Source organism: Meles meles, chromosome 6, assembly GCF_922984935.1.
Source record: "Meles meles chromosome 6, mMelMel3.1 paternal haplotype, whole genome shotgun sequence".
In the NCBI taxonomy this organism is placed as follows: Eukaryota; Metazoa; Chordata; class Mammalia; order Carnivora; family Mustelidae; genus Meles; species Meles meles.
In genome coordinates, this window is record NC_060071.1 from 48308423 (window position 1) to 48323862 (window position 15440).

The 15440-nt window shown below is 45.2% G+C and overlaps 1 protein-coding gene across 1 annotated transcript in view; it reads left to right on the forward strand.

The window, feature by feature from the left end:
• The window catches only part of SNX1 (sorting nexin 1), a 34094-nt gene extending 22586 nt beyond the window's left edge, over nucleotides 1–11508 (forward strand). Inside the window, exons 6-15 of the mRNA XM_046009691.1 lie at nucleotides 779–920; nucleotides 1824–1902; nucleotides 2373–2448; nucleotides 4619–4732; nucleotides 4937–5030; nucleotides 6068–6273; nucleotides 8952–9095; nucleotides 9632–9712; nucleotides 10199–10270; nucleotides 11077–11508. Coding sequence (XP_045865647.1) covers nucleotides 779–920; nucleotides 1824–1902; nucleotides 2373–2448; nucleotides 4619–4732; nucleotides 4937–5030; nucleotides 6068–6273; nucleotides 8952–9095; nucleotides 9632–9712; nucleotides 10199–10270; nucleotides 11077–11127 — 1059 coding nt within the window. The 3' untranslated portion in view covers nucleotides 11128–11508. The remainder of the gene's footprint in view (nucleotides 1–778; nucleotides 921–1823; nucleotides 1903–2372; nucleotides 2449–4618; nucleotides 4733–4936; nucleotides 5031–6067; nucleotides 6274–8951; nucleotides 9096–9631; nucleotides 9713–10198; nucleotides 10271–11076) is intronic.
• The last annotated feature ends 3932 nt before the right edge of the window (nucleotides 11509–15440 follow it).

A 15440-nucleotide genomic window follows, 5' to 3' on the forward strand; every position in this document is an offset into this window, starting at 1 on the left:
GTCATAGAGCAAATGTTGAGAAAAGGGAATACAGGCTTTCATTTTTGTTTTTGGAATACAAACTTTTTAGAAGTCTTTGTACCAGTTTATACTCCCATTGGCATGTGTAAAAGTTCTCCTTGATATACTACTTTGCCAACAATCGGCAAGGACAACCTCCTTTAATTTTGCCTACCTGGTGAGTATTAAATGATCTGTCATTAGGATGTAGGCCTAATCTTTTTTACTAGAAGTCTCCTTTATATTGTCTCACTACTACTTCTTGGCAGGCCACCTGTGAGTTCTAGATTCAGTGACACTTTACAAGTTAAAGTATCTACAGTGTGGACATTTCACCTGATACACCCCCTTTAATCTGTCTTTAGTTTTGCTGCTTTAATTCCAGCAGCCAGTACCCTTAATAAAGCAGTGCAAGATGAATGGGTTATAGGTGACCATAGATTTCCACTTTAAACTAGACTTCAACATCTGTTTCCTTTTAGAGCAAGGGTTCTTAGCCCGGAAGTAGAACTGGATTTGAATTCAATTTGTTGCCTTTATAATCCTGTACATTTTATGTTCTGCATTTAAAATCAGTCATTCTGAGAAGGGCTCTGTAGACTCCCAGACAACCAGGGGGTACTGAAGTTCAAAAAGTTTAAGAATCTCAGCCTTGGAGAGAGTTACTTGCCAGGTGGCTACAGGATAGGGATCTGGGAAATAGGTTCCTTTCACTTCAAAGATACTTAATCATCTTCTGTTTGAAATGAAATCACCTTGTGTTTTTTTTGTCCCCAAGACAAGCTTACCAATGTTCAGGAGTAAACAGTTTGCAGTGAAAAGAAGATTTAGTGACTTTCTGGGTCTTTATGAGAAGCTTTCAGAGAAACATTCTCAGAATGGCTTTATTGTCCCTCCTCCACCTGAGAAAAGCCTAATAGGTAAGCTGTGTGGTCTTTATTCTGCTTGGAATCTTTTCCTTTGCGTTCTTTCTGTAATATACTTTCTAATTAGTACATGAGACTATTAACAGTGTGGAATCTTATAGGTAGGAAAGAGATATTTCCAATGTTTTCCTATAACTTACACAAGGTCTAGAGAGATAGCATGTTCTGACATGTACGCTTTCCTCAGGTGCAGTAGGAGGCTCTGCTTGGAGCTTTCACAGCTCTGTGTGTTTGCATGTGTTGGGTTGTGTTCACGTTTGTATTGGTATCAGGAGTCTTAAATGATTCCTATTTCCTTCAGACTGAAATGTACTAAGTTGAAGGGGGATTGGCAGCAGGGGAGGGGGACTGAGGAACCTTTTCATTGCTATCAGTTGATGTTTATAATCTATACTCAGAGTCCTACGGCCCCCTTTATTTTTTTTTTTTTTTAAGATTTTTTATTTTTATTTATTTGACAGAGAGAGAGATCACAAGTAGGCAGAGAGGCAGGCAGAGAGAGAGGAGGAAGCAGGCTCCCTGCAGAGCAGAGAGCCCGACGCGGGGCTCGATTCCAGGATCCTGAGATCATGACCTGAGCCAAAGGCAGCGGCTTAATCCACTGAGCCACCCAGGTGCCCCTATGGCCCCCTTTTAGAAAACATATAATGTTCTGCAAGTCCCAGAGTTAAGACTGACCTTCAGCACTTTGAGACTAGTTCAGAATACGACTCTCATGTAAAGAACCTTTTGTTCATGCATTCTCCTGACATAGAAGTGTAGAAGTGGCCTTTGGTTGTTTTTTGTAACGCTGTTCTCATTGCCTTTCCTTTTGTGGACTTATTTATAGGTTATTTATTTTTTTTAATTCATGATGATTTAATTACATTTATTTTTACTTTTCAAATTCCATTTCAGGCATGACAAAAGTAAAAGTTGGGAAGGAAGATTCTTCTTCTGCAGAATTTCTTGAAAAACGGAGGGCCGCTCTAGAAAGGTAAGTGCCAGTGCCATACGACCATTTTCCTAAATGACATAAGAACAGGTGAGAGGCTGAAACTGAGACTTAACCATGAAACATTCACTGAAGTTAGTAGAGATGAGACTTGACTGAATTAAAGATGCACACCTCTGCAAGCTCTTTAATCTTTTCTAAGTCCCTGACCTTCCTATCTTAGGAACAGACCATCTTCTTTTCTTTCCTCATCCCGAGTGAGCAGACAAGGATATCCCCTTGGACAATCAAATATGAATGGCTCCAAGGTCTCTTTCTGAGCCATTATTTTTCTTCCTTTTTAGAAAAGTGAGGAACGTGAATTTAAATGTGCTTATAAGCAGAGTCACACTTAAGTGCCTTATCTGAGGACATGTTAAAGTAATGAAAGATGTACCCTTGCCTACACTGTATGACACCCAAAACTTTGTGAGGCCAGGTTGACTAGCCAGATAACTGCTTATACCTTGTAGGTACCTTCAGAGGATTGTGAATCATCCTACCATGTTACAGGACCCTGATGTCAGGGAGTTCTTGGAAAAAGAAGAGGTTAGTATTATACAAACTGAATTTCATAATTTCTCTCTGCCTCTAGTGAAATGAAACCAGTTCACTCAACAAACACTTGCACTTTACATCCATTTAGTTTAGTACAAGACTGTATCCTAATTTGTAAGCCCCTCAAGAATGACAGGTATTTTTCAGCCTTTGAAATAAAAGAAGTTCTACTTGTATTCAAAAGCGACTGGTTTTAGAAGTCAGATTGCAGCCTAGTTTTATCTTACTGGAACAACACAACGATCTGTTTGGCAAGTCCTTTTCATGTCTTTCATAAGTTACTACTTGGCTCAGATTGAATGCTTGTTTTATAGCAGGAGTTGAGGGGCATTGGTTCAAAACTGGTTACCACACACCACAGAACTGCCACGTAGCAAAAGTGTTGATTCAAGTAGACCGTCCTTTTTACAGGCTATGCGTAGGCTGTTCCTGATTGTGAAAAACTGGAGATGGTCCAGTTACTAACAGTTGAAGAAGTAAGTGAAATATACAATGCAACAAATACTTTATTCTTAACAGAATAATTCTGAACAGAAAATACACAGAAGTGTTTATGTATATATTCATTGGAAATATACATTAAAAGAATTACATGGGGTGCCTGGCTGGCTTAGTTGGTAGAGCATGTAACTCTTGATCTCAGGATCATGGGTTTGAGCCCCATGTTGGGTTTAGAGCTTACTTTAAAATAATAAAAATAAAAATTTATGAAAAGTGAAACTTGAAACAGCATGTATATAGAGCTGTAGGAACATGTTAGTCATTAAGGATCTCTAGAAATACTGGATTAAAATAGTGTTGTATCTCATATGAAAAAAACTAGAAGAAAGGAAATGGTAGGGCTATCATTTTGTATTTATTTTTTCATTTTGTTATTACTTTTAAAGGTTTTATTTATTTGTTATTTTAAATTTTTATTTGCATATAGTATGCATTACTGTCATGAAGAAAATGGTACTAATATGGGTTTTTTCCCCCTAAAATGAAACTTTTTAATTACAATTTCTTTACTTAATGCAGAAATTTTTTGGGGTGCCTGGGTGGCTCAGTGGGTTGGGCCTCTGCCTTCAGCTCAGGTCATGATCTCAGGGTCCTGGGTTCAAGTCCCATATCAGGCTCTCTGCTCAGTGGGGAGCCTGCTTTCCCCTTTCTCTCTCCACCTGCTGCTCTGCGTACTTGTGATCTATCTCTCTCTCTCTGTGAAATAAATAAGTAAAATCTTTAAAAAAAAAAAAAAAGTCTTTTCATTCCTCTGGGATTCCTATATCCATTTTTCTTTTTTAGTCCCTCATCCCCACTTCATATCCCTGAAACATGTTTGTCTCCAACATCACTTTTGACACTTCGGGCTGGATCATTCTTTGCTCTAGAGAGCTGTCCTGTGCATTGTAGGGTTAGCGGCATCCCTGGCTTCTATCCAGTAAATGCCAGTATTACCCCTGCCCAGTCTGAACAGCTAGAATTATGTCCAGCCATGGCCAGATGTCCCCTAGAGGGCAAAATTGCCCCAAGTTGAAAACTACTGCCCTATAATTAATTTTTCAGCATAGTGTACTATAATTACTATAGATTCTTTAGCATCCATTCCATACCTTGGGAAAGTAGTGGTAGGACTGAACCAACCAAGTTGTTTCTAAATGTTTGGCATGCTTGGCTTAACAAGATCATCCCTAAAAGTAACCTCAATCTGAACAAATAATGCTCCTGTCCTTAGACCTTTGTTCACTAAGGAAAATCCAAATGGAATCACAGGACAGCTTCAAAGCTTCTCAAGACCTTATATCCAGCTGTGTGCAGAGTATGCTAACCCAAAGGATCTTTTAACAAAAGCGTGTTTGAAATTTAAGCGGTTCATGCCTAGGATGACAGACAGTCTCAACACGAGGTCACCTGGCCACGTAACAATCCTACTCTCATTTCTTTCTGCACACTATATCAAAAGCTGAAAATTTTGCTAATTCTGCTTAACATAGTCCTTTGATTTTTTTTCTTTCTGTATGTACTAGTTACAGATATGTGTAACTGCTTTTGAAAACAGCAATCTACAGCTCAAATAATTTGTTTAGCAAGTTTTGGGCATACCATCTGATGGATACTAATTCTTCTGAACCTAAAATAGGAGCAGCAGATAACATGCCATCCCGCCTTCTTGGTCTTGTAGCTGCCACGCGCCGTGGGTACCCAGACATTGAGTGGCGCTGGTATCCTCAAGATGTTCAACAAAGCCACAGATGCCGTCAGTAAAATGACCATCAAGATGAATGAATCAGACATTGTGAGTAGCCCTGTGTCTCTCAGCTTCCCCTGCTCCCTCAGTCTTATGGGTCAGAAGCCCTGAGGAGTCCTGAATTTCTCAGAGACTTTCTTTTTAAGAGAATTCAGTCCCTTTAAAAAAAAAAACAAAAAACTGCTAAGGAAATACCATGCTGGATGCCTATATGAGTCCCCTCCATTAAAGATCTGGGCTTTTGTGTTTCAGTGGTTTGAGGAGAAGCTCCAGGAAGTAGAGTGTGAAGAGCAGCGCTTACGGAAACTGCATGCTGTTGTAGAAACTCTAGTCAACCATAGGAAAGGTAACAACCTCGGAAATGCACTTGGAGCTGGGGGAAATTGATGTTTGCTAGTGAGCTGGAGATGGGAGGACATCCTGTCCCCAAGTCTATCAGCCATTCAAGTGGAAATTCTCAGCCCACCAAGTCCTTGATGTTCTCATCAAAAAGGTATGCCCTGCACCTCCCACCTCAGCCACTCTGATCATTGTACTTTCTAGCTGGGAAGGATACAGGGAAGCCAGCCCACACTCATGGACTTCAGTTGGTATGATTTGAATTGGTGGTTTTTATCCAAAGTGATGTCACCCACTTCAGCTACACGATCAGATGGGCAGTATGTAAATTCATGGAAACCATGTATGTCTCCTAACTTTTGCCTAAGAGCTACTAAAATTTGCCACATTTGAATGCGTTCCTTCTCTGCCTTAAACATGGTAATAATCAGAAATCAAAACAGGCAGAAAACTGTTAGAATGAAGATAATGTAAGGATTGGCAAAATAGGGCCTAACCCATGGGCCACTTCTGGCTCTCAGCCTATTGCTACAAGGTGGGAATGGTTTTTACATTTTTAAAGAGAAGAGTAAAAAAATAGAGTAAGTGAGACTGTATGTGGTCCACGAAGCTTCAGTCCTCAGGGCCTTCACAAAAAATGTTTGTCCTGCTCTAGAACATACAAGACTATGGAGTGTGCACATACATTCACTCTCTCTCTTGCAAACAGACTGCTAACAGTGAGCTTTAACATGAAAATTAGGATCATCCCTTTGGCCTATTTGTATTAACTGCCCCTACTTCTCCAGCAATACTGGAGTTGCTTCTTCCAGGTAGGCCTCAACCTAGTGAAACTTAGGCCAGCAGGTGCCTCTCCCTGCTCGTGTGACCACACTGCACTCCACTCACTCTATTAAGTCCAAGTGGCCGGGGTGTAAGTGACTGGGTCACAGAGCCCCCCATTGTTAGATATGCAGAGGCAACTTTGCTGAGGCATGCCATGCAGTGCCAGCTGACTTCTCCCTTTTCCTTGTGAGATCAGAGGCCTCTGCTGTCTTCTTCCAGAGCTAGCGCTGAACACAGCCCAGTTTGCAAAGAGTCTAGCCATGCTTGGGAGCTCTGAGGACAACACAGCATTGTCACGGGCACTGTCCCAGCTGGCTGAGGTGGAAGAAAAAATTGAGCAGCTCCACCAGGAACAGGCCAACAATGACTTCTTCCTCCTTGCTGAGCTCCTGAGTGACTACATTCGTCTCCTGGCCATTGTCCGCGTAAGCTTCTTTTTCCTTTCCTCTTTCTCCCTGCTTCCATAGATTTAAGTTGTCTTTCTTTTGCTTTTCCCCTTCCCAAGACATTTCCATCCATTATAGCTGAAAATAGGTGTAGCTTTATTCTCTCAGGAGAGAAGGTATCTTTTTTTTTTTTTTAAAGATTTTATTTATTTATTTGACAGAGAGATCACAAGTAGGGAGAGAGGCAGGCAGAGAGAGAGAGAGGAGGAAGCAGGCTCCCTGCCAAGCAGAGAGCCCGATGCGGGGCTCGATCCCAGGACCCTGGGATCATGACCTGAGCGAAAGGCAGAGGCTTTAACCTACTGAGCCACCCAGGCACCCCGAGAAGGTATCTTTTGAACCAAAAAATCCATTTAACTGTTAGCTAGTTATCACAGAGTCATTTTGAGGCCTACAGCCAGTTTTTAAAATACTAAAATATTTGGAGAAGAGACTACTCTTGAATTTCCAAGTAGGCCCCTCCTTATTGTTGAAGCTGGACAGTGCTCCTTTCTTCAAACAAGGCTTATTATAGACCTGCTGTCTTGGCCTCGTGGAGCAGTGACTTCCTTAGTCTTTGGTCTTTGCCTCCTTAACAGTAAGCAGCAGCTTTGCCCCGGTAAGAGCTCTTGCTGGCTTCCACTTGTCTCTCTAATGTGGGCAGTCAGGTAACTACACGGAACTGGCTTGGCATTGCATGGGGGAGTGTGGCCAGGGGGCTGAGAGAGCTTGTCACCAGAGTCCTTTGTGTGCTGTGCTGCCCACACTGGTAACAACACCGCGGCCTGCCTCTCAGGTCAAGTACCTCAGCTCTTCTCCTGGTAACCAAGGCAGTCTGGTTTTCCAAGACCTTTTAGAGTGGCCAAGGAAGCTTTACTGGGCTGTGGTATTCACTCTCGCATGGCCCCCTGTGATAGAGGAAAGAGCCAAGAGGGATCCTGGCACCTGCCTTTTAAGGCCTGGGTCTGCCTCTGAACCAGTTTGGGACCAGGATGGACCTCTGAGTTGGAACAGGGCCACCTTCACTCCCCATCTCCAGCATTCCCCCACCAGGGAGCTCCTGTGTTGTCAAGAACCGAGCTGCTCCCAGGGCTCTCATTTCCTCCGTGGTAATGTTGCTCAATGTGGCCTGTGAGGTTGCTCATTGTCCTCCCCCTCAGCTGTCTGGTTTGCTGCTAACTCCAGACTGATAAGAGGCTGGAAAAATAACCTGCTTTGGAATTCGTAGAACTGGTCCGACTACAAAAACTGGAGCGCCACCTCAGGGAAGCACCCTCTCTGGGGAAGTTTTCAGAGGGGGGCATTGTTTGGAGTCTCAGGAGAGCACAGCTCTGGGATGTGACCATCCTCCCCACCCCCCGCCCCCAGGCTGGTTGAGCCTCTGTGGACAGCGATGGGAGAGGCCCAGCCTAGAACTCTGGGCAGGGGCTGGGGCAGCATGGCTGCGTGCAGAACTGCGAGCTAGGCTTCTCTCAGAGACCGTTCACCTGCCCATGAGGGTAGGCAGTAGGATTGAGGCGATGAGCAAATATTTCTTTTCTGCTTTTCCCTGAACCTGGAGCTGTACCCCTCTTAACCCAGAAGGTTACGCTTGACTCTTTTGTGGATACAAAGTTACCTTTACCTGTCCTTTGACATTGAGCTGCTAGGAAATTTCAAGTGAGCACATGTGACAGTCAGTGGTGGAAATGGTGAATGTGGTGGCATTTTCACTCCCTAGGGTTCAAACTTTGGTAAAGGCCTGCACTAAGGAGACCTAGAAAACATCCAGGAGACTTCTGCAGCAAAGGAGATCAAATGGAACAGGGCTGGAAATCTGGCCCCGGGTTCAGATCTCTCAACAGGCCACCTCTTGAAGTCTTACTGAGCCAGTGGGGGTGGTGGATGGCATGGTTAGGCCAACAGCTCTCCTCTGGAAATGCGATCAAGGAACTGGAAGGAGGGCAAACCAGCAAGTGGACCTTGGGGAGCTTCTTGTGAGCCTTGATAGCCTTCCACAGTTGAATATGTAGATGAGATGGAAGCCATGTGTCCCATGGTAGCTGCAATTATTTATTTAAAGATCTGTTAAGCTAACCGCATATACTATTTGGTGTTAATTTAAAGACTGCTTCCTTAGATTGGCCTTGCCTGGTGTATCTTCCAGGCTAAGCTAAGTCTCCAGTTCTGTCATTTGGTTATAGGTCCCCTGCTTTTTTTGTCTGTACTCTGCATACATGTAATTATTTATTGGTAATTATTAATATAATGTTAGCCTTTTCTGTTAGATTATAAGCTCCATTCAAAGCAGAACCATGTGTTTCATTACCCACTGTCTTCTTAGTTCCTGGCACATAGCAGGAGCTCAGGAAGGGTGTGGAGACCCATGGACTAATCTGAGGGAAGCAGTTCAGAAGCCATAGTACTGGGCATTGGCATCAGGCCACCTGCTGTGCTCCCAGCCATCCAGCCTGGGAAGTCGCATGAAGCAGCATGGCCTCCCGGAGGCTGGAGAGGAGTCTTAGCCAAGCTTGTGCATTTTGATATTAGGCTTCCAGCTGGGCACTGACATGTGGCTGCAGAACCTGCCCTTGCTCCGTCCTTCTCTAGCCCAGCTGCCCCCCCACCCCCACCCCGGGCAGAGCCGGTGGCGCTCCTGCAGGGCTGGTTGTGCTCTCCCCCAACCCCCCGCCCCACAGGCTGCCTTCGACCAGCGCATGAAGACCTGGCAGCGCTGGCAGGATGCTCAAGCTATGCTGCAGAAGAAGCGGGAGGCTGAGGCTCGGCTGCTTTGGGCCAACAAGCCTGACAAACTGCAACAGGCCAAGGACGAGATCTTAGAGGTGAGGCCCCCCAAGGCAGCCCAGTGCGGGTATTCGACTGACTCCTGAAGGAGCCCAGGTCCCATCCCACCCAGATGCTTGAACCCCCGCAGCAGGCAAGGGAGCTGTTTGAGTCTAAAGGCGGTGGCTGCTGGGGAAGCCTCAGAGGAGTCCCAGCTTGCTCCTGTGCCATTCCACCCCTGCTGGTCAAGTCAGAATCTCCGAGGGAGGGATCTTGGGTGGGTCTTCAGAGAACTCCAAGGTGATTCAGATATGCCCCTCTGGTGGCGAGAATGAAATTCAGTGGGTGCCTGAGCCAGAGGCTATGGAGCGTCAGAGCTTCCTTAGAGATCAGGCCTGGCCTGGCGCACACAGTTCCTCTTTTCCAGCCAGATGGCCTTACACACTGAATCCCATATGGTTTCTAATCTTACCCAGAGGGACGGAAAGACATAATGACCAATTCAGGTCTCATATGTAGAATTGTTATCCAGGGGTAAAGATTCAGTAATGGTACCATAATACTGAGTGACCCTTCCTTTCCCCTTTCTTCCCAGTGGGAGTCTCGTGTGACTCAGTATGAAAGGGACTTTGAAAGGATTTCAACTGTGGTCCGAAAAGAAGTGATACGGTTTGAGGTGAGATAGAACATCCTGTTTCTTCACACGTGTGCAGTGCCTGATTTTAGTGGTAGTGTTGCTTTTGTTCACGTCTGTCGAGTAGGGAGATAGATGGAAGTGCTGGTGACTTGGTACTTGTGAACAGATGTGGCCTGTGTGTGTGTGTGTGTGTGTATTTACATGTGTGTTCTGAGGCAAAGTAGCTGGCCTTTGTCATTGGACCAGAGCAGTTAGACGCAAAACAAAGCTTGCAGTCGTCCTGTGTCCTTTGGTCCCCTTTCCTTGCTCCTGTCTTCCTTCATCCCACAACCCCCCCCCCCCACCCACCATGAAGAAAACTTTGCAAGGCCTCAGCAGAAGCTGTGTGACTGGAAATTTTAGCTGTTCCAGCTGCTGGCTCTAGTTTCCGGGGCTGTGTTTGGCCTTGGTCAGCATTACACACCACCATCCAGACGGGTAGGAGCAACTGTCTGGATGATCACTCTAGAATCCTGTCTTCTGTAGAAAGAGAAATCCAAGGACTTCAAAAACCATGTGATCAAGTACCTTGAGACACTCCTGTCCTCACAGCAGCAGGTATGTACGTTATGCACGACTGGGCTCCTCTGCCTGCTCCAGAGGCCAGCTGCCTACTGTGGGCTTTGGTCACAGGATGGGATGGGCTGGCCCTGTTGCTCTAATGTGGAGCATCTAACAGGGTCTTTTGCTAAGCAGGATTGCCCAAATCCACAAGAAGTTAGTTTTTAAAGACAAACCTCAACTCTCCCTATAACCCCATGGTACCACCTAACCCTCTTTTTTTTTTTTTTTTAAGATTTTATTTATTCATTTGACAGATCACAAGAAGGCAGAGAGGCAGGCAGAGAGAGAGGAGGGGAAGCAGGCTCCCCGCGGAGCAGAGAGCACGATGCGGGGCTTGATCCCAGGACCCTGGTATCATGATCTGGGCCAAAGGCAGAGGCTTTAACCCATTGAGCCACCCAGGCTCCCCCCACCTAACCCTCTGAAGGCTGAGGCCCCAGTCTGTGTGGCGGACAGTGGGCCCCATTGTAAGGAGCTAACTGAGCTGGGCAAAGCTGTGGCCCCCGCAGGGGTACTTCCTCCAGGGCAGAACCACGACTTTAGTGATTTCCCTTGCACTTGATGCTTCCTCTCAGTCCAGAGACAGGTAAGGGCAGTGTGGCTTGCTGGCCAGTCTGGCCCAGGATCCACTCAGCCTAGCCATCTCCCCCACTTGGCCTGAGCTCCAGCCTCCCTTTAGGTGGCTCACGTGTCTGGGGGAGTGCCGTGGCACTGTGCTTGCTCCCCTCCCAGGCTCAGCCTCTGGCTCTGCCACCACCACTAGGTGGGGGCACTTGTTTACTGTCCCCACTTCTTTGCAGCTGGCAAAGTACTGGGAAGCCTTCCTTCCTGAGGCAAAGGCCATCTCCTAATGGACCAAGGACATCAGAACCCACCTGCCTGACGCTGCCTTTTTATACACTGTCCTCCACCTCTGCTGGACTCCAGTGATGCATCCTGCCTAGCCTGGACTTGACCCTTTCCTCCCTGCCCCCACGACCAACCTGTCCCCATTCTAACCGTTACTTCATTTAGCTTCCATATATATTTTCTTACCTGAGAGAATAGTTTCTTGCTTTAAGCAGAAGACCCACACTAGGTGGTGGAGTTAGGGGATGGGGTGGATTATTGATATAAATATATAAATACAAATGTATATTTTTCAGGATGTGGTTAGGAACTGGGAATAACGTTTTCTGTTACTCCTGATGGTGCCATGAAAAGATTATGTAATAAAATATTTTAAAATCAGATTACATGACTCACAATGGTGGTGCTTTTTACTTTAGGCGGGGGAGCAATTGGGAAGCAGGTCCGGAATGCTCCGAACCAAGAAGTTACCCAGGTATAGAGTAAGTTTCTCTCCATAGGAGTTTACAAGCTTTTGCTGATGCGTCCCTATGGGGCTAGGATTTCTTTTTTTTTTTTCTACCTACCTCAGGTACCTGCTCTGAGGGTCTCTTAATCTGTTTAATTCTTATTCCTATTTTTTAAGGAAGGAATTTTAAAGACCTTTCTCACAGTAAGAGAGGCAAAATTGTTCTCCTACAGAGGAGGCCGACTGTCTTTTATTCCTGCTGTTTCCCTTAGCTGCCCAGGGCTTTCTGAATCTTGCACTTTGATAGCAGTCTTGCGTTCTAAACTTTTTGCCACATCTTCAGTAGACGGATTCATGTGAAAAGTGTAAAGGGGTGATAAGGACTTAACACTTTATCTCCACTGATGACAGAGCCAGACATTCTGCCTCTGTAGATAAGATGATCCAAGAGTTCCTAAATTTTTTGAGGTTCCAAGAAGCTTTACTGCCTGTTTCAGGAGGGAGCGTGCCAACAAGAGGCTGAGTGTTGTCCACACAGGCCAAGGCCATTCATTCAAAGGGGTCTCTGTCCCGGCCTGGCCGGGGGCGGGGGGGGGCTCGAGTCTCCACTGCACTGTTGCTGGGCTTCCCCTCAGCTGTGTCCACAGCTGCTTAAACTGGCTGCTCAGAGTAGACCGTGGAGCTGCTCTGCGGGGCAGGGTTGGCGGACTGCCTGCTGTGTAACCTCGCCACTCCCGGGCCGCAGCCCCAGCCCCAGAGATGCCCGTTTCTGAGGGCGCTCCACACTTGCTCTGTTAGTTCTCTTTGGTGGGTGCTCAAGGTTTGGGGAGGGCCAGCCTGAGGCAAGAGAATGCAGTCAATACCAATGATTTCCAGTACAACAGGCTGGGAAGCAGGGGATACGGGGGTGAGGGGTGGGGTGCGGTACTGGCAAGTATCTTTTTCAACTCGTTAATTTTTTTGGAAAAAGTCAGTCAATCTCTTCCTACCCCCCAGTATCCTCATTACCACCCTTGATTTTATCCTGCCATTTTTTCTTATGTGTTTGTTTTTGCCTAGTTGTAATAATATAAACAAAATATTTTGTATCCCGCTTTTATCACTCGGCACTGTATATTTTATAAGCACTTCTTCTATATTGTTATATATCTTCACAAACTTTAAGTAGTTTTGAGGCTTCCACAGAGCGACTGTACCATAATTCTGACTCATCCCTTATTGTTGGATTCTTAGTTGTTTGGTAAACTTTTAAGTTTTAATAGAATTTCAGTCTTACAGGAAAGTTATAGGCTATCACAAAGAACTGCCATATATTCTTTACCCAAATTTACTGAGTCTTTACATTTTACCTTATTTACTGTATGACTTAGATTATCTGTATTTATGTATTGTATTTTCTGAAGCATTTGAGAGTAAGTTGCAGACATTCTGCCCCTTTACCCTTAAATCTTTAGTATGTATTTCCTTAAGAACAAGGATGCTCTCTCAGAACTTAAAGTCATAAGTGCAGTTATCCAAATCGGGAAGTTGAACACTGAAATAATACTGTGATATAAGCCATGGTCCATATTTAAATTTTGTCACTTGTCCCGGTAATGTCCTTTATAGTGATGCCCTTTTTCCTGGTGCAGGATCGTGTATTACATTTAGTTGTAACACATGATTACACGTGTCTCTCTCAACCCAGAAGAACTTCACAGCCTTTGAGTCATTGCTTTTCCTTACCTTGGCATTTGTGAAGAAGATAGGCCAGGTATTTGTAGTGTATTCCTCAGTTTGGATTGCCCTCATGGCTCCATAGGACTGGATTAGGGTTTTGCAGTCAGGCAGGAACATCACAGCAGTGATGCATCCTCAGTGAATTTTAAGTTGGCATATGATGTCCCGTTGAGCTGAAGTAACTCTGATCCCTTGGTTACTATTTTCCCTTTTGTAATTAACAAGGAATTTGTGAGGAGATACTTTGAGATCCTATAAATATTTTGTTCCTTGTCCTCTGTGCTTTTCTTTTTTTTTTTTTTAATTTTTAAAAAAGATTTTATTTATTTGACAGAGAGAGATCACAAGTAGGCGGGGGGGGGGGGTCGAAGCAGGCTCCCCGCTGAGCAGAGAGCCTGATGCGGGGCTCCATCCAGGACCCTGAGATCATGACCTGAGCCACCCAAGCACCCCAGTTGTGCTTTTCTAAGTCCATAATCTGAATTTCCTGATTGACACTCTACTAAAGAAAAGCATCCTTTCTCCCGACTTAATCATCTATGTGTTTATCATTATGGATGACTGGATTCCTATTTTTCTCAGGGTTGCAAGCCATTGCTTTGATTTACTTTGATTCTCAAATCATCCCTGATTTCTGGGAGGGTCCTGTGCCTTTTTAACCTGTCTCCTTCATTTTTGAACACTTCTGTTATTTTCTGGAGTCATAAAATGTTTCGGCTTCTCTTGTATCTTCCTTGCCCGAGCCCTGGAATCAGCCATTTCTCCATGGAGTCTTGATTTCTTTTGATGGAGGCTTATATTTAGAAACCAAGGTCTGGGCGCTAAGAGTGCTCATTGCTCCTGCAGTGTCATTGCTTCTAGGCCCTCGGTGGCCAGAGCAAGAAAATAAGGAAGGATAAAGATGTATAGCAATAGTGAGAGAGAGAGAGAGAGAGATGGCATAAAGAATTAGATACTAGAAATCATGAATTCTCAGGGATACTTCCAGTCTAGCCCCATTTGGGTTTATCCTAGTCTCCCTTTTCTGTGTTTGTTAAGTCTCTTCTAAAGAAACTTAATTTTAAAACTTTCCTTGCTTTGTTATCCAATGATCCAATGATAATCTTGATGAAGTTTATTTTTATCATTTCCTTGGGATAGATTCTCTGATTTCAGAACTTCCTCATCAGCCTCTGGCATCCAAGGCCAACAGGGCCCCTGCATTTCTGTGTAGAGCTTGCAGACATGGAAATTGCAAAGGCAGGTTAGGCGTACTGAGCCCAAAAGCGAGTACAACTGTACAAAAGGAATCATTCTATCTGGGGAGTCAGGAAGAAGAAATCTGTAGAGAAGAGGATGCTTGAACTGTGTCTTAAGGGTGAGAAGGTGTTTGCCCCTTCTGCTGGGACCATTCTGCCTCCCTGTCTCCTGACAGTGGAAAGTAGGTACATCTAGGGAAATGCAAGTGGCTCAGCATGGCCAGAGTCAAGTCCATGGGCAGTCTGCAGAGAGTGATGAGCAGGAAGCAGACTGCACTACTTGGTATGACTTGCGAGTACGACTTGCGAGGTGCTTGGAATGTTATCCTGAAATGTGGGGAGCCACAGAAGGGACTTAAGCAGGAAATAACAGATAACATGGTCACATTAGAAGGTGTGAGGCTGGAAGCAAGGGGGAGCAGCCAGGTTCATCCCAACCAAGCAGATTGCTGAGGAGGGCAGAAGGAATGGTCTTAGAGCTCTGGGGAGAGGCTCAGGAGGTGGACATGGACCCAGCATCCGGTCACTGAGATGATGAGAGGCCTGAGGGAGGGCACTACTAGCCAGACCTGCAGGTTTCTGGCTGGGATTTGGGAGTACGGTAAAGCCCTTCTTGACACAGGTAACACAGGAGGCCAAGTAGGTTTGGAACAGATGGGAGCAGAACAAAGAGGACAGTAGGTGCTGACCATGTCCTATAGTGTAAGAGGCTCCTCCGAAAGGGAAGGGAGGCCCATGCTGAGAGTTGGGGGAGAGAGGGCATGAAAGGAGCCTTAATTTAAAAGTGGGTCACACGTAGCATGTTAATAAATTCAGAAGAGAGAAAGGGAATCACCATCAAAGCCATATCTGGGAGAAAATGCACAAAGTAGGGAGCCTCACTGCCATTCAAGGAGGCGAGGAGGTATGG